The 22,180-nt window shown below is 47.3% G+C and overlaps 1 protein-coding gene across 36 annotated transcripts in view; it reads right to left on the bottom strand.

The window, feature by feature from the left end:
- LOC478038 (protocadherin gamma-C5) overlaps positions 1 to 22,180 on the bottom strand; it is a 194,281-nt gene that overhangs the window by 6,000 nt on the left and 166,101 nt on the right. For 28 of the 36 annotated variants that reach the window (XM_038530434.1, XM_038530435.1, XM_038530413.1 and 25 more), the window contains 2 exons: positions 8,512 to 8,570; positions 794 to 882 (listed from right to left, as the gene is read on the bottom strand). In XM_038530434.1, coding sequence (XP_038386362.1) covers positions 794 to 882; positions 8,512 to 8,570 — 148 coding nt within the window. Of the gene's footprint in view, positions 1 to 793; positions 883 to 8,511; positions 8,571 to 11,417; positions 13,901 to 16,030; positions 18,106 to 22,180 lie in introns of those variants that run through there. The other 8 variants (XR_005355451.1, XR_005355449.1, XR_005355450.1 and 5 more) reach the window with 5 other exon arrangements.

The following is a 22,180-nucleotide window of genomic DNA, read 5'->3' as shown; positions in this document are numbered from 1 at the left end:
CTAAGGCCCTCCCTTTGGCCCTCACAACACTGCTGTAAGATCTGTCATAGTATTTTATAGTCATTGAAACTGAGGCTCACAGGGGCTTAGGACCTTCCTTGAGAACTCACAGTGAAGCATGGGTGCCAGGATTTGAATCCAGGTTGGCCTGCCTCCAAAGCCTGTGCTCTTAAGTACTAATATCGTTCTGTTTCCCCTGCTCAGGACCCTTTTGACTCTTCAGGGACAACAATCAGGGGCTGAATCTCTATCACATATGAAGATCTCTGTCAGCCTTCTAGAAAAATCAAAATCCTGCTCTGTGGGGGGGAGGAGCAACAAAAAAGTGAAGGGTCCAAGTGCATTCTCTCACACCCATGTGCACAGACTGAAGGCTTGCCTGGGTCACGCCCAGTGCTTTGTGCTCTGTGGTGGCATCTCATTTAATCCTCACAACAACCCTTTGAGGCCACTGCCTCCATTTTCCTGGCTGAAGAAGGGTTAGTAAGATTAAGCAAACTGATCAAATTCACAAAGATAGTAAGTAACAGAACTAGCATCTGACCTATGCCATCCCCTTCTGAAACTGGACTCTCAACACTACTGCTCTACATTCCCTCAATCTTTCTATTTCCACTCCCTCTAGACATCCCAGGACCCTGAACTGCTTCTCAATCTGGCTTTTTGTCCAGGATTTGTGAGTCTTCTCAGAGCAGCTGAAAGATCCAGAGACGCCATGCAGGTTAAGGCAGGTGACTTCTATTCTCCTAGAACCTCACATCTCCCATCCCAACACACAGAGGGCACAACTTACCACTGGCAGAGGCCAAGATCATAGCTTGCAGCATCTCTGTGTCAAATTGGTTGTTGGGCCAGGTGCCGGTTTCATCACCATTTTGGGAGCTGAGGAGAGAGCGGGATGGTGAATACAGTCTTCCAGGCCAGCCCCACTCAGGCCCCTCCTGTCCTCTCCCAGGGAACCCAAATCTAGTACTCTGTATCTTCATCCCATGCCAAAAGATGGCCTGTAGGATTAGAGCATGTAATATTTGCAATTCCTTTGAAAAATTTGCTTAGCATACTTGCTTGCCTTGCATCATCTATAAAAATCAAACCTTTTCTGAGGCACTTCCCTAATTCCTCAAGTTCCCTCTCACAGCAGATCATCAGATACTGTTCTCCAGACTGCCAGTTTCCTACCTCTGCTTTGGTAACATGAATAAAATCTGTCAGAGGGATCCCTAAGCCCACCCAGACCAGGCCAGGTGCCTCCCCATGACAGCTCCAGGGGCACTGACCCTGCTATGGTACCTGCCTCCTACTGAAGCACCTAACGAAGACCGTCAGACACTCTAAGCATTGAGAAAAAACATGAAGTGATTGATAATTGTTAAAAATGCTAACCTATAAAGGATCCAAAGGAATTCCAATCCAGCTTGGATTTTTACCACAGTGACTATTGTCATGCATTTTTGGGACTTTGCAGTATGACATTATTTCTGTTTCTGAGGGGAAAGGGAAACACCCTGACACACACACAGTCCATTAGGTGATCCTTGGCACCATCTGGCACACCGAAGTTCATCAATAAATAGTTTTTGCCTGAATGGATGGGAAAATATCCATGGAGAGTTAGGTCACTATGAGGGAAGGATTTGGCACCAGGGGAGTGGCTGCAGGGCAGGCCTTGAACACGTATGAGAGAGAGAAAGGGTGAGAGAGAGAGAGTGTGTGTGAGAGAGAGAGAGAGAGAAAATGCATAAGAGTGAACATGAGTGAGGGTGAGCACATCTGTGCATTCTGTCATGGTGGGTGAGCACATCCAGGAAATGCTTTTTTTCCAAGTCCTGTCCCTGCTTATGGTTTCCCCTGATCTGGGATTCCCCATCCCCAGGGAGGTGGACTTAGATCAGAGCACAGCTGCAATGTGTGACCTCTACACCATCATATCAAACGGAGACTGAGGGTTGAAGGGGAAAGTAGGATGCTCATTTCCTCTCCTCAGAGTGAGAAGAGGTGGAATTCTGTGTCCATTTATTCAACCAACATTTACTGAGCAACGACTGCACACCAGACACTGGGCTAGGTACTGGGGTTATAGTTGGGAACATGACTGAAATAGTTTGTCTCTATGATGCTCACAGTCCATACTGAGAGGCTGACATTAAATAATTGCATAGTTATTTAATCATAACTCTGACAAGTGCCATGTAGGCAAAGAGCCAGGTGTAGAGCCAACTCTTGATTTAGTAGGGGCTGGGGAGCTCAATCAGCCCAGGCTTCCCTGAGGAAAAGGGAAACTAGAAGACAGGGAATTTAAATTTGAAGAAATTTCCAGGTGATCTGCAGGACAATTCCAGCTAAACAAAAGTAGGAGGAATGATAGAAAATCCCCACCTTGTAACCAGCAACCATCAGCGAATACTAAAATAATAAAAGCAAACGCTTGCTGCACAGTCTCAAATATCACTCACAATTTATTAATCTAATATTTAAAAATATCTTTGTAATGGAGATATCTGGAGATACCACTTAACTTAGTGAACAAAGTGAGGAGCCCTGACAACTAGATAGACTGACATGAAGTCATTCCCCACGTAATGTGGTGGGAGGTGTACAGGGTCACCAGGCAGTATTCCTACCAAAACTGTTAACCTCATTTCTCTGTGAGAAAATCATAAGCAAATTCAGATTGTGGGACATTTTAAAAGACAACTGGCTGGGACTCTAAAAAACGTCTGTCATGAAAAGCAAACAAAAAAGGTAAGGAGGCTGTTCTACATTAAAGGAGATGAAAGAGATACAGCAAGCAGTTGCAATTTATGCTCTCTGATTGAATCTTAGATTTAAAAAAAAAAATACCAGAGGTGTGGCTGGCTCAATCAGTAGAGCATGCAAACTTAGAATCATGGATTCAAGGTCCATGTTGAGTACAGAGCTTACTTTAAAAAAACAAAAAAACCCAAACTACCAAACAGGTTAAAAGTACATTTCAAGAACATTTATGAAAATCTACTAGCGGACTATATATTATTATTGCATTAATGCTAAATTTCTCAAACGGGATTGTTCTTTTATGGTTTGTATGAGAACGCTACTATTATTAAGAGTTATATACCAAAGTTTTTCAAATTTTATGATGTCTGCCACTCTCAAATGGTTCAGAAAAAAAATGTTTGGTGTGTGTGCGGAGAGAGAAAAAACAAACGTGCAAAATCTTAACAATTGATGAGACCATCTAGGTCAAAACAGTATTTCCACGTTCATCACACTGGTTTTGACAAGTTTGAAACATTTCAAAGTAAAAAAGCGACAGAAGATTGCAGGCAGAGAGCGCTTTCCCGGCAGAGAGAGCAACATGCCCCCAAGCCTCTGAGGCCAGAAAAAAGTTGGGCAGTTCAACTGGATGCTCCAGGAAATCCAGGAGTCTTTACCTGCAGCCCTGCTGAGCTGGCACTGGGCCTCCTGGAGGGCACAAGGCTGCCTCATGCCAAGAAGGACAGCCTAACTGGGATGGAGTGGGGGAGAACAAGACGAAGGTGGGGGAGCAGGAGAAGCCCTCCGGGGTGAACCACAGGGTCAGGTACCAGGTTAGGAGGCAGCCCTGTGAGGACTGGGTAATGGTGTTGAGGGAATAAAGGTGAGTTAAGGGCTGGGTCTGGAACCATCGTGGGCTGGGCTGCAGGGAGGATTCTTGGGCAATGGCTGAACGCTGGAAGCTAAGCAGATGAGCGGGCAGCCAGCTCTTTGAAGCTGGGCATGAGATAAGTAGAGGGGGGAGAGACTTCTTTTTGAACAATTTGCAGAGAGCTTCCTATTCTCTGGGCTAAATTATATACAATTTAGTTTAGTTATATACATATAACATTTGGTTATATATATTTAGTTCAGATACAGTTTACATTTATATTTAGTTTATAGCTAGTTCAGTTATAGCTTAGCTTGACTATTTGAGCCTCAGAACCACCTGCAGATAAGTGTTCTCAGGATTCTATTTTCCAGAAGATGAATCTTGGGGCTCAGAGGGATTGAAAGACTCCTAAAGCCATAGAGCTGGTAACTGGCAGAGCTGTGACCAAAAAGAGGCCTCGTGTGACTCTGGAGCCTATCCTCTTACACGTGACACCACACGAGGCTTCCCCACGGAGGCCCTGTAGCCCCAGCAGGCAGTGGGGCTAGGGGACCCTTCCAGGATTTAGGAGATGGTGAAAAATGAAAGTAGAGGAGATGGACTATGTCTAATCGACCATTTTCCAAGGATCCACCATGTGTCAGTGCCTGCAGCAGGCCCTAAAACATAAGCGTTCACAGACACATTTCTTGCACTAAGAAGTCTATATTCTGGCGCACTGGATGTGAGTGCGAAGGAACAACCCAGAAGCTGGGCTGTGAAGAAGGTTCCCTGTAGCAGGATGCAACCCGGGGAAGGCACTCTGACAGTAGCCTGGATTTAACTGTTAAAATATAAATACCTATGTATTTTGTGATGTAGTAAAAGCCTGTCAACCTTTTAAAATCTACATCACATGTCCATATGAAGGGCTGTTATGAAACAAATAACTAACTTCTGAAAATTTTTTTGACGGGGGAGATTCTCGTGGTATATTGCAAAGAGAACACAAACAGGTGATAATGCTGATGGAACTCAATTACTAGCAAAAAAAAATGGTGAGAAATATACCACCCGAGTTCTTGATATTTTGTGAACAAGTTTGTGAACAATTTATTTAGGTAAATCAGATTTAAAAAAAAAAAAAGAGAAAAGAAACCTGTGCGTGTTGTTTGGGTGCACAAAGAAAAAAAGTTTAGAAATACACATATGAAAATATTAAAAAGTTTAAGAGATTTGAGACACTCAACCAAATACAAAATGTGGACCTTAATTTGGGTAAGTGTGCAAATGCATTAACAGACACATAACTGGGGAAATGTCAATAAAGACTGAGTATTTGATGATACTAGCTTATAATATTATATTATTCAGTATTAATAGTTTATTAATATTAGTGCTTACGTGTTTAAAAAAAAGAATTGTCTGTTAAAGACAGTGAAGACGCAGATGAAATTATATGATGGCTAAAGTCTGTTTCAAAATAGCTTAAGGGAGTAACAGGGTAGAGACCCAAGTGAAACAAAGTAGGGCATTAGTTGAAGCTGGACATCAGGATCAGAGAGGTTCATTACACAGTTCTACTTTTGTACATATTTGAAAATTTCCATATTCAACAAATGTTAGTGAGAGTTGTCTGGGTTGTGAAATTAATAGTGCTTTTTCTTTTAAATTTTTTCTCTATTTCTCATGCTTCTATAATGAGCGTGTATTTTTTTATAAGGAGAAAAAAAAAATAAGTTGCTACTTGTCTGCTGAATGACTGCCTAAGCGAGGGAGAGCAGGGCTAGTATCTCTCCTAGGATGGGGAATGGAAGGTCGTAGGGAGCTATCAAGGGAGAACAGAATGGAGACTGGGAGAAGCTAAATGGAGATTCTCTCCCCTGAGCAGAGACTGGGAACAGCTGCAGGGCAGGGCATGGTTTACAGCCCAAGAAGGAACAAGTAGTTTGCTGGATTCAGTGCCTAACAGCTGTTGAGATAAGAACCCAGAAGGATGACTTGAGAAGGGATTCCAGCTGGAAGGAGGAGCACCTGGCAAAGCATGTCTTTATCCCCTTGGTCTAGGTATGTGACCCAGTGCCAATTTGAACCTGAACTAGGTTTACTAGAGAGCTCAACACCAGCCCTGCTCTGAAGCTTATGTGCCAGTACCCAAGATGGTAGGGATGGTGTGGAGCAGGGAAGTGGTCTGGAACGAGAACCAGTTAGTCTGAATAAGAGAAATCTTTCCTCTTCATCCTCTCACTCCAATTTACTCATCAGAGTGGTGGCAAGAAAGAATTCCCAGTCATTTTGTTGATTCTGAGAAGCCTTGCCACAAGGCCTTTGCATATGCTCCTCCCTCTCTCCTTCAGCTGGTAAATTTACATTCAGCATTCAGATCTCAGCATGACTTCATTTCCTCTTAGATGTCCTTCTGCCCCCTGACCAGGTCAAACCCCTATTTTATGCTCTCACCACCAGGTACTGCTCTTCTTAGCACTTGTGATAACTGCAATCTTATGTTTATTTTTTATATTTGGTTAGTATTTGCCTCATTCAACACATGGTAAACTCCTTGAAGGCAGGGGGCAGGCCTATTTTATTGCCTCCTTCACCTAGAATACCATCTGGCCTATAAGAGGTGTTTACTAACTATGGTATGAATGAAGGAGGAAAGCTGTATTTGCTGGACTGAACCCTTAATGGTTATTTCATCTGTGGCATCATGGAACTCAATCAGGAATGTCTGTGCCATCTCCCTCAAGTTAACTAAGGTAGGGAACCTTCTCTTATATCTCTCCCAATAGCTCCTGTGTATTTCAGGCCTCCAAGTCTCTTATTTGATGAAAAGGGACTTGAGGCAGGGGTAGGGTGCCCAACCCAGAGGGGACATCAGAAGCAATCTGTGGGCCTTCCAGCTTCAGCAATGAATTCTGTTTCAGGACCAACTTATGGTCTGGGGTGCATGTGGGCACAGGGGCTAGAAGTTGTCCAGTGCTTCTCACCACCTCAGCTCAAAGGTCACTTCCTCCTAGAGGCTTTCTCCACTCTACCATTACACTCACATGATTCTCTTCTTTTCAGAACTTGCTATGGTTTGTAACTAGTATTTTTTTTTATTTTATTTTTTTATTTTTTAGTGTGATTGTTGTCAATTTTCTGTCTCACCTGCTAGCCTGGAAGTCTATGAGTTCTGCGTGTTCATTCTTGAAAGACAGCATTTAGAAAAGGGTCTGGCTCATAGTAGATGCCCAGTAAGTAAGTGACGACTGAATGAATACGTGAGTGAACATATGAGTGACCTAACCGATCAACTATAGAAAGGCTGGCAAGGCCACTGGGGAAAAAGAAGAGAGGGGTCAAGGGAGGGGCAAGAGCAGTCCAAGCCATCTGGCTTGTTGCCTTCTGGGGGACTTCTAGGAAATGTCCTGAGTTCCTGATACATGTGCAAGATTGAACATGCCAAGGTGGTGGAGTTCCCACCATGTATACTAAGGTCTCCAGGATTCTTGAGGCAGTGCGAGCTCACCATGTGAAGCGTGCAGGGAAATGCAGGCTTTGAGTGTGTCTGACCAGCAGGGGAAGGGGGCCTAAACTCTGCCCCCTCTCTCCCTCTCCTGGATTCCTTGGACTCCTCCAGGCTCCAGATTCCCAACAGGGAGGCCTGGCCCAGAGCCCATCTCACTCCCCTCAGACCAACTGAAGATCTTTCTAGTTTCCCTCCCCACCACCCACAGGGGGTTCCTGTCTCAGCAGGAATTCATACTCAATTGAAATGAGCAGCTGGGGCAGCCTGGACAGGGAGGGTGTGTAGTGATCAAAGACTGTGTGTGAAGGGGAGGGAGGGCATGTGTGTGCTGGCTTGCCCACAAGTACAAAGAAATGCAAGACAGGATAAGGGAGACAAAGAGAGATAAAGAAAGAGTAACAGAAACAGGCTCAGGGATTCAGATAGAGACAGACTCCATGCTCAGAGACAGATAAGGAAAGAGACATAGCCTGCGAACAGAGAGGGAAGCAGAAACAATATGAGATTAGGAAGCCAAGAGACAGAGGAACACAAGGATGGTAGGCAAGAGGGAAACACAGGAAAGAGGTCAAGGGAAGAGACAGGGAAATGGAAATGGAGAAGAGATGTGACAGAGGCTGAGTCACATTTATTAATTCGACATTGACTGAGCATCCAGCATGGCAGGTGCCATGAAAGGCACAGATCAGTGCAAATAGATAGAGATGGCAGGGACCAAGAGGCAGCAATAAAGACTGAAACTGAGGTGGAGACAGAAAGAGAGGGAGAGGCAGAGACTGTGAATGAGACAGAGACTGAGGGGAGGGCAAAGAGATAAGAAAGACTGGCAGAGACAATAGGGCAGGACCAGCTTCAGGGACCTGGGGCAGCCTGGAGCCAGGGCAGGACCGGGACACCTGCCCTTCGAGCTCCCTCTCCAGTCCCGCCTCTAGCTGTGTAGCCTCCACCTTCCCCCACAGCTGCCTGGCCTCCCGCACCTCTGTCCCTGCTCAGTCCTACTGGCTCTGGAGGTGGCTCTGACTGCTGATAGTGCCTCCTCCTCCTCCTATCCCTCGAGTCTCTGCCTGAACCCCAGCCCAACCTGAAGCAGGGGGATGTAGGAATTAGATGGGTATAAAACACTCCCTTCCCACCAAGAGACCAACCTCAGGCGAGGAGATGCGAACAGGTTTGCATGGGGAGCAGGAAGGGGCTGAGCATGTGGAGCGAGCTTTCAGAGAGCCAGAGTACCAGCCTCTTCCTTCTGGGGTCTGTGCACCAGCCCCCAATACACTAAAACTTCCCTGGAATCTGGAACTCAGGGAAGGAGCGATTTGTAGCAAATTCTGAGCCTTCCCCCACCGCCTCCCACGTCATCACTGAGGAAATGCCGCAGAGAAGAGGGTGGGCTGGAGAGGCAGTCACCTACCCGCTGGTGCCGGGTCTCTGGGCCTGAGAGAATCGCCAGTCCGTGTTGGGCGGGGCTTGCTGTGGAGAAAACAGAGGGGAAAAAGGGGCTGAGTATCACACACAGTCAGAATGTCACCAGAATCTGGGGCTGGGCAGGGAGGGAAAAGGGAAATAGACTCAGAGAAGAAAACAGGATAAGAGGAGGGAGGGGAAGACATCTCCAAAGACAAAATGTGCTCCAAGTCTCAGAGGTCTGAGAGACAGAGAGATAAAATAACACTTATCTGACCAGCAAACCCAAAGATTCCTCTGCCAAAGGCAGAGCCCATTCCTCCCAGCCCAGAGACTCAAAACTTGTGAGCTGAGATTCAAGTGCTGAAAGTCTCTTCTGCAGAACCAGAAGGAGGGGTGTAGAGAAGCCCCCCTACCCCCCCAGCCCCCCATCGAAAGTGGTTGAGGAGATTTTCGATGAGAATTCCACCAGCCCTAGAAAGAATGGATTCAGCTCCTCAGCTGGGAACAAAGCATTCTTGCAGCAAGATGGCTGCTGCTCCGGGGTAACCCTTTTGGCGCCAGGTTGTGTTATAACATATTCAGAGGGACACCTCCTCCAGGCCCTTGGCTCTCAATGATCCCTTCCCACAGCTAAACACATTATTAATTTAGGAGTCATGCCAGACAGATTCTTTGCAGGGGATCCAAGAAACTCTCACCCCCAGAACCCTGCCAGTCAATGGCTGTGACTGAGAAGGAAAGAACAAGGCTGCTCTGTCTGGGATGGAGAGAACTGCTGGGATGGAGCCCAGCAGAGATGGGGCTCCCACAGCCTCTGAGCAGAGCCAGCTAAGTCTCCAGGGCTCCGAAGGAGCTGATCTGTAGTCACGTCCCACCTGGATGAAGGTGCGGGACTCTGGCCAGCCACTTCACTCCTGAGTCCAGAGAGAGTATTGTCCCATTGCACATGGAGCACTCCTTGAGCCATCTCCTTACTCATTCTGAGGTGAGCTGGCAGTTAACTCTCAGGCTCACCCCCAGAAGTGGAGGAGAAATATGAGCCACTCTGGTTACACTGGGGAGAAGACAGGCCCAAGGCTGACAAATGACTCTCTCTGAGGTGCACAGATGGCAGTGATATGAGCAGAACCCAGAAATTCAGCATCCCAGGTACAATACGAGTTACCAGCACCAGTCCAGGGCTGCTGTGAGATGCCTACTCCTCAGCCTTAGACACAGGAGAACCTGCATGGAGATGCAAGAACCATGACAAATCACAGGAAGGCATAAGGATGGCGGATCCAGAGTGTGTTCAGTGATAAGGAGCTCCAGAAGACTTTTCTCTAACATATAAAGCCTGAAAAGACAAAAAATCCCATCTATGCCCCATCCCAGCAGATGCAGACTGTCCTTCTGCACTCCAGCTTTACAAGTGCAAGTGACTCAAAGTATAAATTCTGGAGTTGGACCCGAATTAGATCTTTCTCTACCACTTACCCTGGGAACTTGAGCAAGTCATGTAACCTCTGTGAAATTCAGTCATCAAGTGGGGAAGCTAGTATCTATCCACAAAAATGTCGGGGAGAGCAAGTGAGATGTGGTACTCAGAGGAAGTACGGCAGTAAGGCTCTCTCAGTCAGCGGTCACGTGGGGGTGTTGTTTCAAACTAGTTCTGATTCAGTAGAGGCAGGGTAAAACATAGCTATTAAATAAAAGTTCCCGAGATTGGGGAAACTTGTGTCTTGTACTACTATAGTTGCCCCACTCACGAGGACACCCTGGCATCCGGCAGAGGCTGTGGCTTTCCATCAGGCAGAGAACGAAGAACTTGACAGAATCTCAGAGACTGTGGTCACCTCCCAAAGCCCTGATCCTAGATGGTAGGAACACATAAAGGTTGTGACAGAGCCAAACGCCTATCTCTCTGAGTGTCCAGAGTCCAAGTGCTTCACATTCCTGCCACCTGCCTATCCAACCCTTAAGCCATGGAGTAGCTCAGCCAGCCCCTGAGGCTTTTGGGCTGGAGGCACCGCTGACCTCTGCATAAAGCCCCAGCAGGATAGAGCAGCCTACCACTGCCCTAGAGTTCCCAGACTTATACCCTTGCCAGAGATGACCTGGTCTAGTCCCAGGTGGAGAGGCAGGAAGAGGCTCCTTAGTCCTTGCAGACCCTGGGAAATCACACCATGAGTACCTCTGAGGCCAGCAGCCAGGTGGTTAGGAAGCTGCGAGGGGCCTGGGGACAGTCAGTGAGTGTGAACTTGGCAGCAAGCACTGGTAGTTACATGTGGTATGCATGTAAGCCCAATGCAGGTGTGTGTGTGTGTGTGATGAGGTGAGGCGAGCCCATCGGTGCATGTGGCCAGTGGTGTGTTCTGCAGGGAGGACACACACGAAGCATGAGTGAACACCTATCCTGTCTACAGATACGTTTGCTTGATGGGTGAATAAGGATGGCTGAGAAGAACAGCTGAAGTCACCCATCAAGGGAGTGGAAAGAGGAAAACCTCGAGACTGGCAGAGCAAGCTGCCTCAGGAGTTGGGGAGGCTGGATACAGGCGGAGATTCGTGACTGACTCCACCCAGGACCAGCCTCCCATAACCAAACCCAGCCGTAAAGATTACTGGACCCCAGCCTTTTTTCATTGTGGGTGGCAAAGACTGGCTCTACTTCCCCCTCACCTACAATCACCACCACTTCCTGGTACTCAGAGTCCTAACCCCACTTTGGTGTTCCATGCAATCAGTCCAAAAGGTCCCCCAAATCGTGCAAAATATAGGCAACACTGAGCTCCACGCACCCCTCCATCCCCACAGCCCCCACCCCCACCTGAGAGAGGAGTGGATGCAAATTCAAAGTCCCTTCTATGGATGGGCTGCTTCTCCAAGGCAGCCCACAGGGGTCGCCCTGGGTGGTGTGGAGCCCCTCACCTGGCTCCGCTCCCGCAACGTATTGGAGCGGGACCGGTAGGCATCAGGCTCCAGCCCCAGAGCTGAGGGCTGCTGGACACTGAGGGGCCTTAGAAAAGTGAAGTCACTACCATCTGAGGCTGGCGAGAAGCACGTCCTGTAGCAGTGGCTCTGTGAGTCCGTGGGCCGCAGCGTCACCTCCATGTACTTGAGTGTGCCGTCTGAGCTCACCTGCAGGTTGGGACTAGACTGCTTATAGAAGTCCCGAGAGGGGGAGTCCTGGCGCCTGCAGCACTGGCTCCCACCCCCATTGGCATCTGTGTGCCCCTGAAGGCACTTAGCTGACAGAAAGGTGAAGGTGACTAAGGATAAGAGGCTGATGGCTGCAAGAGCCACAATGAGGTAAAGGGTAAGGTCTGAGCGCTCAGGAGGGTTTGAGAGGAAATCGTTGGATTTGGGCATTTCCTCAGGATCCTCATCCTCCAGAACCAGCAGCACTGTGGCTGTAGAGGAGAGTGAAGGGTCACCGTTGTCCCTCACCAGGATCACAACCTGCTGGGTGTCAGAGTCATCCTCCTGTAAGGCCCGGGCTGTGCGCACCTCGCCAGTATGTGCAGACACCAGGAACAGTCCTGGAGCCGTGGACTGTGGCAACAAGGAATAGGAGAGCCAGGCATTGTGGCCTGCATCAGCATCCACAGCTGTCACTTTGGTGACCAAGGAGCCAGGAGGAGCAGAGCGAGGGAGACGCTGGGGGACAGAGAGTTCCCAGCCGGGTCTTGGGTGCAGCACAGCTGGCGCATTATCATTCTGGTCCAGGACAAACACATGTAGAGATGCGTTAGAATGCAGTGGGGGAGAGCCAGAGTCTCGAACCCCCACCATGACCTGCAGCATTTGCAGCAATTCATAGTCAAAGGTGCGCTGGGCAAAGACTCGCCCATCCTCAGGGTTGACATATACAAAGGAGGAAGCTGGGGCTCCCTGAATCTGACTCCCTACAATGGAGTAGGTGAGGTGGGCATTATCCCCGGTGTCTGGATCTGAGGCAGCCACAATGCAGAGAAGGGAACCTGGAGGCCGGTTTTCTGGGATATAAGCAGTATAGAGCTGTTGGGTAAAGTAGGGTGCATTGTCATTAACATCTGAAATGTTGAGTCTGATGGTGAGATGTGCATGCAGGGGAGGTGAGCCCGCATCACTGGCCAACAGCTCTATAATATAGTGGGATGTGGTCTCCCGGTCTAAAGGCTGGCTGGTTAGTAGTGAGTAGTGGTTCTCAGAAGGCTTAATCTGAAATGGCAGGTCCGGGGAGAGATCAAGGCTCACTTCACCATTTCTACCCGAGTCTCGATCCCGCACATTAAACAAGCCCACTACTGTGCCCACTGGTGTGCTCTCCAGGATAGGATTGACTAAAGAGGCCAGTAGTACTTCTGGGGCATTATCATTGGCATCTCCCACATCCACTTGAATCATACAGTGGCCTTCCATGGCTGGCTGTCCCTGGTCACGGGCTCTTGCATGAATTTCATAGAAACTTGACTCCTCAAAGTCTATGGGACCCAACACATGGATTGCTCCACTGCTAGGGTCTAGGCCAAAGAGATTACGCACTACCTCAGATGTATGGTCTCCAAAAGAATAGTCTAGCTGGCCATTAGTGCCCTCGTCTGGATCCGTGGCATTGAGGCGGAGCAGCAGTGTACCGATGGGGGCATTCTCTGGGAGCCCCACACGTAGAACCGAGGACTGAAAGGCTGGGGCATTGTCATTGACATCCAGCACAATCACAGAGATAAGAGTGGTTCCTGAGCGGGCTGGGACACCCCCGTCCACAGCAGTGAGGACCAGCTGATGTCTTGCCTGGGCTTCACGATCCAGCTGCTGCTCTAGCACCAGCTCTGGGAAGAGCTTCCCATCTTTCAGGGTCTTCACATTCAGAGACAAGTGGCTGCTGGGGCTTAGAGTATAGAAGCTCACGGTATTGGTGCCCACATCCGGATCCTGGGCACTATCTAGCGGGAATCGTGCCCCAAGTGCAGCCGATTCTGAGATGCGTATCTCCCGCACAGAGGTGGCAAAGCTCGGGGAGTTGTCATTGAGATCCAGGATCTCCACCTCTACGCGGATTAGTTCCAGGGGATGTTCAGTCACCACCTGCACTGGTAGCAGGCAGCTTGTACTGGCACCACACAAGCTTTCCCGGTCAATCTTCTGCTTCACTGCCAGAGCACCACTCATCAAGCTCAGGGAAAAATAGTGTTCATTTTCCTCAGACCCCAATCGCAGGCGGCGGCTCAACAGATCTGTCACCTTTAAGCCTAGATCCTGAGCAACATTCCCCACCAGCGTCCCCGGCTCAGACTCCTCCACCACTGAGTAACGAAGCTGCCCGGACACCCAGCCCCAGCAGCACAAGGACAACATGCACAGCACTTGCCATTTCCCAGTGAGCTGTGGGGGTGTCTTGGGCCCCATGACCCAGAAGGTCTTTCCTGGACACTCACTCTATGCTGTCCTGTCTCCAAGGTAGACCCAAGTCTTGGAAATGTAGCAGCTGAAATCTCTTATGTCTCCTTTCAGCCTCTTAAAAACTGCTCCGAGGTTTGTCTGCCTGCAGCAGTTCTTAGTCACCAAATGGCGGGGGTGGGGGGGGGATGGGAATTGAATCTGAGTGGAGCTGGGGAACAGGGGGAGGAGAGGTGGGCAGGAAGAACAGATAGATCCCCCACCTCTGCTCTGAGTCTGATTGGCCAAAAAGTCTGTCTGCTCTCAACCAATTATGAAATCTCCTCAATCCTGGAAACCTTAGGAACAGACAAATCTGTGTCAACGAAGCCTCCTACTTCCCCACTCATTTCATGCTGCAGGTTGATTCAGCCCCCTTGGCAGCAAAGCTTGACAGCTCAGATGGTGCTCAACAGGGAAGACAAAGTGGTACAAAACTTCTCAGTGTTCTGTCCCAGCAACTTCCCTTAGGACTTTAGAAGATTCCACTAACTTTGCTTAACCCAACAAAATTCTGTCCTTCCAGGGGAGGTTCCCTGTGAAGCCCATGTGAACCTCCTCCTTCCCCCATCTTGCCAAATGCTGCTAAGTGAGAGATGAGATTTGTTAGGATCCTATAAAGCCTTGTTCTGACTCCCCATCAGTGTTTTGAGGAATCTCAATATCAGCTGATGGGTATAGGACTCAGCTTTTCTGAGATCCATGACTTGAGCTGTGGAATGAGTATGACAGCCTCTGGTTGTCATACTTCTGGGGGATGTTCCTGAGACTGACCCAGGTCACCTGGAAGAAGCTGGGCATGGTTTCCAGGATTTATGGTTTCACCAATTCAGAACTCTACTTAAAGACTCCCAAAGTGGCTATCTCTGAGTTCCTCAGCTACAAACCAGTTTTCTGACATTAAATGGTTTCACTTACATTGCTTTCTCCTCCACCTCCAAAGAAGTAATGCTCCCCTGCCCCCATTATCCCACATCTAGCTCAAATCTCAGTGACTGAGATTCCTGAAGACCTGGAATGAAAAATCTCTGCTTGTACCTTGATGCCTCTCTAACTACCTCGGCTCTCTCCTCTTGGTGCTCTCTGCTGTTTCAAGCAGAGAGTTCTGTCTGTGGTAGGTTAAGGAGTACTTGATACTGTGGGGCAGATATATTAGTCCCCCTCAATTCACTGGGAAATGGTAACCTGGAGTTAAGGTAGTCCAGAACCTGGCCACCTCATTCAGGAAGAGAAAGGAACCTCTTGGGTTTAGGTGACTGCCTGGTATGTCCTACCCTTGTGCAACAGAGCCTTCCATGCTCCCATATGCTGGCAGCATGCTCCCACAATACACTGACTCTTGATCATTACCTTCATCTCTTACACTCGGATAATGGCATAACCCACCACAAGTACTAGTCTGTGACAGCTTTCTGATTATTCACACCACACTTCTAAAGCACACCATCTACCACATAATTACCATTCACTAAGGGTTCGTGTAGAGACACCAAGACATGACCCAGCCATATGCCTGGATCAGAATAACCCTCAAGCGTTGGCTGAGCCTGCAAAGGTCTCACCTCTAGCCCATACAGAAGATCAGAGGGTGGGCAGCTTGGGCGAACAGGCTCCCCTGCCATAGGTGCACTTGGTGACTTCACCATCATGAAGCTATCGCTCCGAGTGGGCGCAGAAGCCAAGGGTGTGCAGCCATGAGAGTGGCCACCCACATCAACAAACTTGATAGGATCATCTGACCCTAGCTGGATTCGAAGGATCCCATTGGAAGGGGGAAGCCCCTCCCTCCTTCGAGATCGGGTGAGACAGGCACAGGTGCCAGCAGGAAAGCACGTCACTCCACAGGCAGCCCCACGCAGACACTTTGAGAGCAGTGCCACAAAGGAGCCAAAGGAGACAAAGCAAATTGCCACTAGCGATACAGCCAAGTAGAGGGTCAGGCGGGATTCTCCTTCTCTTGGGGCTGAAGATTCTCGAAGATCAGGGACAACTGGATGAGTATCTTCCTCCAAGGACACTAGAAGAGTAACAGAGGTAGAGAGTGGTGGGCTACCACTATCCTTTACCACAATGACCAGCTTCTGTGGTGGGAGATCAGCTGGGATGGGAACTGCTGTCCGTACCTCCCCAGCATAGCGAGAGACTGCGAACAGGCTGGGGTCCGGCGCCTCCAGGAGCTGATAGGAAACCCAAGCATTGTAACCTGAATCCAAGTCCACGGCAGTCACCTTTGTGACTAGATGGCCAGCACCAACTGATGGAGGCAGTGCTTGAGGACATAAGGAACCAGGCCGGGCCCTAGGGCGGAGCACCGCTGGGGCATTGTCGTTGAGGTCCAGCACAAAGAGACGAACTGTCACAGTGCTACTAAGAGGTGGGTTGCCTCGATCTCGGGCCTGTACCTCAAACTGCAGTGTCTGTGTTTGCTCATAGTCAAAGGATCGAGTAGCATGAACAGCTCCTGTCTGGGGGTTCAGAGAGATAAAAGAAGAAGCTGAAACATCTCGATTTCTGGGCTCCAGGAGAGAGTAGGAGATAAGCGCATTCAAGCCAGAGTCTGGATCAGAGGCTGCAAGGGAACAAAGCAGGTCCCCTGGGCGATTGTTCTCAGGAACAAACACCTCATGTGACCTCTGGAAGAAAGAGGGTGGGTTATCATTCACATCTGAAATATTGAGGAAAATAGTCCTCTGGGTACTCAGAGGAGGATTCCCAGCATCAGAAGCAGTGACCATAATGTCATAGCTGGATTTGGCCTCTCTGTCCAAGGGCCCAGCAGTTACCAGGGAGAATTGGTTCCTGAAGGCAGATTTGAGGGCAAATGGCAGGTGGTCTGGAATACGGAGGCTCACGTCTCCGTTTGACCCTGAGTCAGGGTCCTGTACACTGATGAGTGCCACTACAGTCCCGGGTTCTGCACTCTCTGGAAGAGTCCCAAGCTCCGAGGTCACTGTGATGTGTGGGGCATTGTCATTTACATCTAGGAGATCCACCCGAAGGCTGCAATGTTGCTCCATGGCTGGAGAACCCCCATCACGAGCCCGAATATCAAATTCATAGTAATTCTCACTCTCAAAGTCTAGGGGCCCCTGAAGGGTAAGCTTTCCAGTAGTAGGGTGAAGGCTAAAGAGGTTTCTCACACGATCAGGGGTGTGACCACTGAAAGAAAAGGTGACGTTACCACTGGGACCCAGGTCTGGGTCAGAGGCATTGAGCTGGATGAGCAGCATGCCGGCTGGGGCACTCTCCAACACGCTAATCCTGTAGCTGGATTGCTGGAAGGCTGGGGCGTTGTCATTCACGTCCAGCACTGATACCCGGAGCTCTGCGGTGCCAGATCTCGGGGGGTTCCCTCCATCCACAGCAGTCAGCACCAGGCGGTAGTCTGATTGCTTCTCTCGATCCAAAGGCTTCTCCAGGAGCAGCTCTGGGACCAGGCTGCCGTCGCTGCGCTTCTTGACATCCAGTGCAAAGTGTTCATTGGAGCTTAGTCTATAGCTGCTGATAGAATTGCTCCCCACATCTGCATCCTGAGCCTTTTCCAAGGGGAAACGCTGTCCTGGAGGAGCTGCCTCCCCAATTTCCAAGTCCAGCTGCTGCCGAGGAAATCGGGGGGCGTGATCATTCACATCCACAATCTCTACCTCCGCTCGGTACATTTCTAAAGGCCCTTCAGTTACAAACTCCAGGGGCACGATGCAGCTGGCACTGAGTCCACACAGTGCCTCTCGATCAATTGGATTCTTGATGAGCAGGGCTCCGCTGTCCAAATCCACACGGAAGTGTCTTTGGTTCACCTCTCCAGCAACCTGCAGCCTACGAGCTGACAGACTCTCTGTATCCAGCAGGAAATCTTGGGCGACATTCCCTACAAAAGTCCCTTCCTGTGACTCCTCTGGGACCGGGTAGCGGATCTGCCCACAAACGTAACCCAGGTGGCAAATGAGGAACAAAAGGGTAGCCCCCCAGCAGATTTCTACCCAGCTTCCCACCTTGCGGAGCATTGCTGCTTCCCGCTATTCCTCTACCTGGTCCTGGGAAGCAGAAGAAGCCGACCCGCCCCAAACGGCAACAGCAGCTGGAGACACCTATCTCTCTTTCGTGGCGCCAGCTCTGGCGGGGCTGGGCCGGCACCGCAAGGGTTACGCGCCGTTTTTGCTGGTGGCGGGGTAGATTTGTCTGCCTTCCACCACCCGATTGGCGGACAGCAGCTCCTGGGCTCAGCCAATAGGCTGAGCAGAGAACATCCCAACAGCAGCAGGGTTAATGCGTCGCAGAACTGGAGGAAAAAAAAACCCAAAACAAAAAACCACCTATATTTTCGCCTTCCTCCCACTCAACAGCATTTCTTTCTGTAGGTTTATTATCTCTATGAAAGGCAGACAACATGTATGTGTGTTCTTTTTCCCCCTAACACACCAATTTCCCCCGCCCTTTTTTGAGGGGGTTGGGGGAACAGACAGCCAGAGCCCTAGCAACCTGCAGCCCAGAGAGGAGTAGCCATTTGAGACTGGTCACTTTGTTCAAGCCAGTGTTGTCATCCACCAATATTCTAAATGGGTAGCGTCTGCCTCAATCTGGTTGTTTTAAAGCAACAGCTAATTAGAAGCAGTGCCATACACTCAGAATTCTGCCCCTCTGCAGATTATTCAGAAACATATCCATCCCTTTGCAGATAAAACTTACACATTAATGTAGCCAATTAAATTTATGCAGTGCACGTTTTTGTTGTAACAGGAGGCACAGTAGAAACCAAATCTCTCTTATTCAGACACTAGCTAGTGATATACTGAATCACCATTCATTGATTTCAAGGACAGTTTAGAAGATGAAGCAAGGAGGGAGCCAGGAGAGGGAGATGTTCCAAATCAGTAAAGAATCAGTGTGTCTGCGAGGCACACTAAGGACTAGATCTCATTACCTGGCAGAATGCTAATGCTCACAGATTTAATAGCTTCCTTGAATGATTGAGATCAGCAACTAACAGCACCATGTCCACGAATCCCCTTTATTTGATACCATGGTATGCTTGATTTGTTGTTAATTTACCAAGAGAGACAGTTTCAAACAGCAAGCCTTTCACTTGGCCCCAGGGGGCCTCTTGGAGCTGGAGACTGGGTTTACTCTACTCCCTCCCTGATTAAGACCCTCTCAGGAGTCTGCTACCACCTTGCATACACAGAGAAACACAGATCATCTCACACTGTAGTTACCTGCAAACTATAATCCTAGTGACAAACACATCAAAGCACAAAGAGAAAAATCCAGCCTGATTTGTACATAAGATTTCTTAACTCATCTGAATCCTTACCTAGGACACCACAGGCTGTGAAAACCAGCAGCAAAGCAAAAGTTTCTTACCCTCCCCAGATTTTTAATCAAATTTGTAATCCTTAGGAATATGCTTCTGACTTTGGTGAGGCCAAAAACCTATATTCTTGTCTGAAAGAGAGGGATCTGGGTTTCTGTGACCTATTTTATTGATAGGTGCCAGGATAATCTCTCTAAAACAAAACAAAACAAAAAAACCCTAGATGCATCATACATACTTGAGTCCAAAATTTTGTAGTGACCATCACTGCTACAGAATAAAATCAAAACTCCTGGGCCTGGCCTAAAAGTAACTCAAGATCTAACTCCTGCCTACTTGCAGCACCTGATCTCTTGCCAAGACTGTTTTACAAATGCAATTTAAGGTCTAGCAATAATGTAATATTATCCATCTGCATGAAATTTCCTGCAAGGGCCCTTTTCCTGCTTCTCTTTTATTTCTCAACTTAAGTTCTTAGCTCTCAGCTCAACTTTTAGTTCTCAGCTCAAGCATCACCACCTCTATGAAGTCTTCCTCATTTCCCCAAGATGGCTTAGGTGTTTCTTTCTCTTTGCCCCAGATAGCCTCTTGTGTTATGCAGATTTCACTGTCTTTTTTTTAGAAGATTTTATTTTTTCCTGAGAGACACAGAGAGGCAGAGACACAGGCAGAGGGAGAAGCAGGCTCCATGTGGGGAGTCTGATGTGGGACTCAATCCCAGGACCCCAGGATCACAATCTGAACCAAAGGCAGACGCTCAACCACTGAGCCACCCAGTGCCCCTCTTTTATTTTTTTTTCATGTCTGTTTGCTATGGTACTCTATATACCATATTGACAGGAAGTGTGTCTTTTCATCTTTTACAGTGTCTGCACATACGGATGCTCAATAAATGGTGAATTATTGTTATTTATTAGTTCAACAAATATTTATTGAATACTTAACACTTTACATGAGTATATTCACTATGTTTTATATGCCTTACTTTTAACTTACACAATTATTTTGAAAGATGTCATCTGTATTTTAGAGATGAAGAAACAAGTTCAAAGAGGTTAAGAGATGTGCCTAAAGCTAAACAACTATTATGTGCGGTACTAGGAATCCCCCTACTCCCAACCCTGGTTTGTCTGGAAAGAAACGAAGTCTCTTTCTATAACATCTTAAATGATATTTTCTACTAGTTTGTCATCTGTATGACTATAAACTGGCCTTTTACTCATGCCTTTCAGATCCAAGAACTACACCTCTTTTAGGTCTTAATATCTGCAAGTTAACACTCAAACCAACAAGCATATGGTTGACAACTGGCATTGGCACATCCTAAAGCCTTAATCCCACATATCCCTGACTTATGCTAGGTGTGTGATTCTCCCATCTTTACAAGGTAAAAACAGCTTTATTGAGATATAGTTCACATACCATATAATTCATTCATTTAAGGTGCACAATCTGATGGTTTTTAGTATATTCACATAGACTAAAAGGATACAACCATCACCACAGTCTAATTATAGAACATTTTTTGTCATCCCTCAAAGAGGTTCCATACCCATTGCCCAGCTCTAGATTTTTAAATAGCTGCCCAGCTGCTAGTGGTTTAGGAAGATTTTATCTTTATTTTTTTTATTTTTTATTTTTTTTAAGATTTTATCTTTAGATGACTAAAGCATCCTCTTAGGTCTTCCCCACCTTGCTCCTCTTATTTTTAAAACACATTTATTTGAGGTAGCACACAATGCTACCTTAGTTTCAGGTATAACCATAGCAGTTCAACAAGTTGATAGAGCTATTCTATACATTTTAAGGTTGGGAAATAACAGAATTTTCTAAGTTCAACCTGACCCATTAAGTCTGGTTCTATGAACACCAGAACTACATTTTGCTTCATAAATGGGTTGATAAGACTTGTAGATTCTAGAGCAGTAGTTTTTCAAACTAGTCTGCACCTTAGAATCACTTGGGGACCTTCAAGAAATACTGATCTCTGCGTCTCACACCCAGAGATTGTGCTTTAATTGGTCTGGGGTATGACCCCTTTTTAAGAGGTCCCCAGGTAATTCTAGTGTGCAACCAAGTTTAAGAACACTGTTCTAGGGAAAATGCCAGTTGTTTTCCAGTCTGACAGCTGCTTCTTTCTGGCTGTTATCTTTCCTTAGCGTTTCCATTTTTGCCTCTACTTTGTCATTTTTGGCTATCTCCAGATTTTCTCATTTCCAAGGTGTGTTTAAGATTTGAGGTAGGTAAAGGATAAAAATAATAATAGTAATAACTAAGAATTTTTTTTAACACTTATGGTACACCTCGCTTTGAGATTAACCTGGCCAAGGACCCATAGCTGATGAGTAGTGGAGCCCCATCTAACTGCCAAATCTAAGGGTTAATAACAATAACATACTTATTAGTAATAAAATAACAGTGGTTCTCTCCCACAGCTGGAAGTGTGTATAGGTTTTGCTCCAAGACAAAAGCCTTGTAGTTACCTGCACACCAGCCTAAATAAATAAAAGCTTTACCTTTCCCAAGATACAAATTTACCTACCTTTTACGTTGTATAAATACTTAAGAAAAATATGCTGGAAGGATAGAGAATAACACTGGGGGTACAAAAGAATTTTCAATTTGCACTGTATGTTCTTTTGGATTGTCTGGGTTTATTTTCAAAATAAATGATTACTTTTACTTTTTTTTTTTAATGGTGGTTATATGTTTAGGTTTGGGGATTCACGTTAGTTATTATTCCTTTATACTCTTCTCTAGTTTCCAAATTTTCTATAACATGCATGCATTTCTACTATAACATAAAAATATTTTGTAAGTAATGTACACATTATTTCCAGCAGTGTATTTGAATTAAAATTTAAAGTATGCCTAGAATTTTATTTCCTTCATAGAAAAACATCTGAGAACAAGGTATGGGATCTGTACAGGAAAAGGAAAATTATCAGTAAACCATTAATTT

This window comes from Canis lupus, chromosome 2 (genome assembly GCF_011100685.1).
Source record: "Canis lupus familiaris isolate Mischka breed German Shepherd chromosome 2, alternate assembly UU_Cfam_GSD_1.0, whole genome shotgun sequence".
In the NCBI taxonomy this organism is placed as follows: domain Eukaryota; kingdom Metazoa; phylum Chordata; class Mammalia; order Carnivora; family Canidae; genus Canis; species Canis lupus.
The sequence above is the reverse complement of the archived record's forward strand: the minus strand, read 5'-3'. Positions and strand labels throughout refer to the sequence as shown.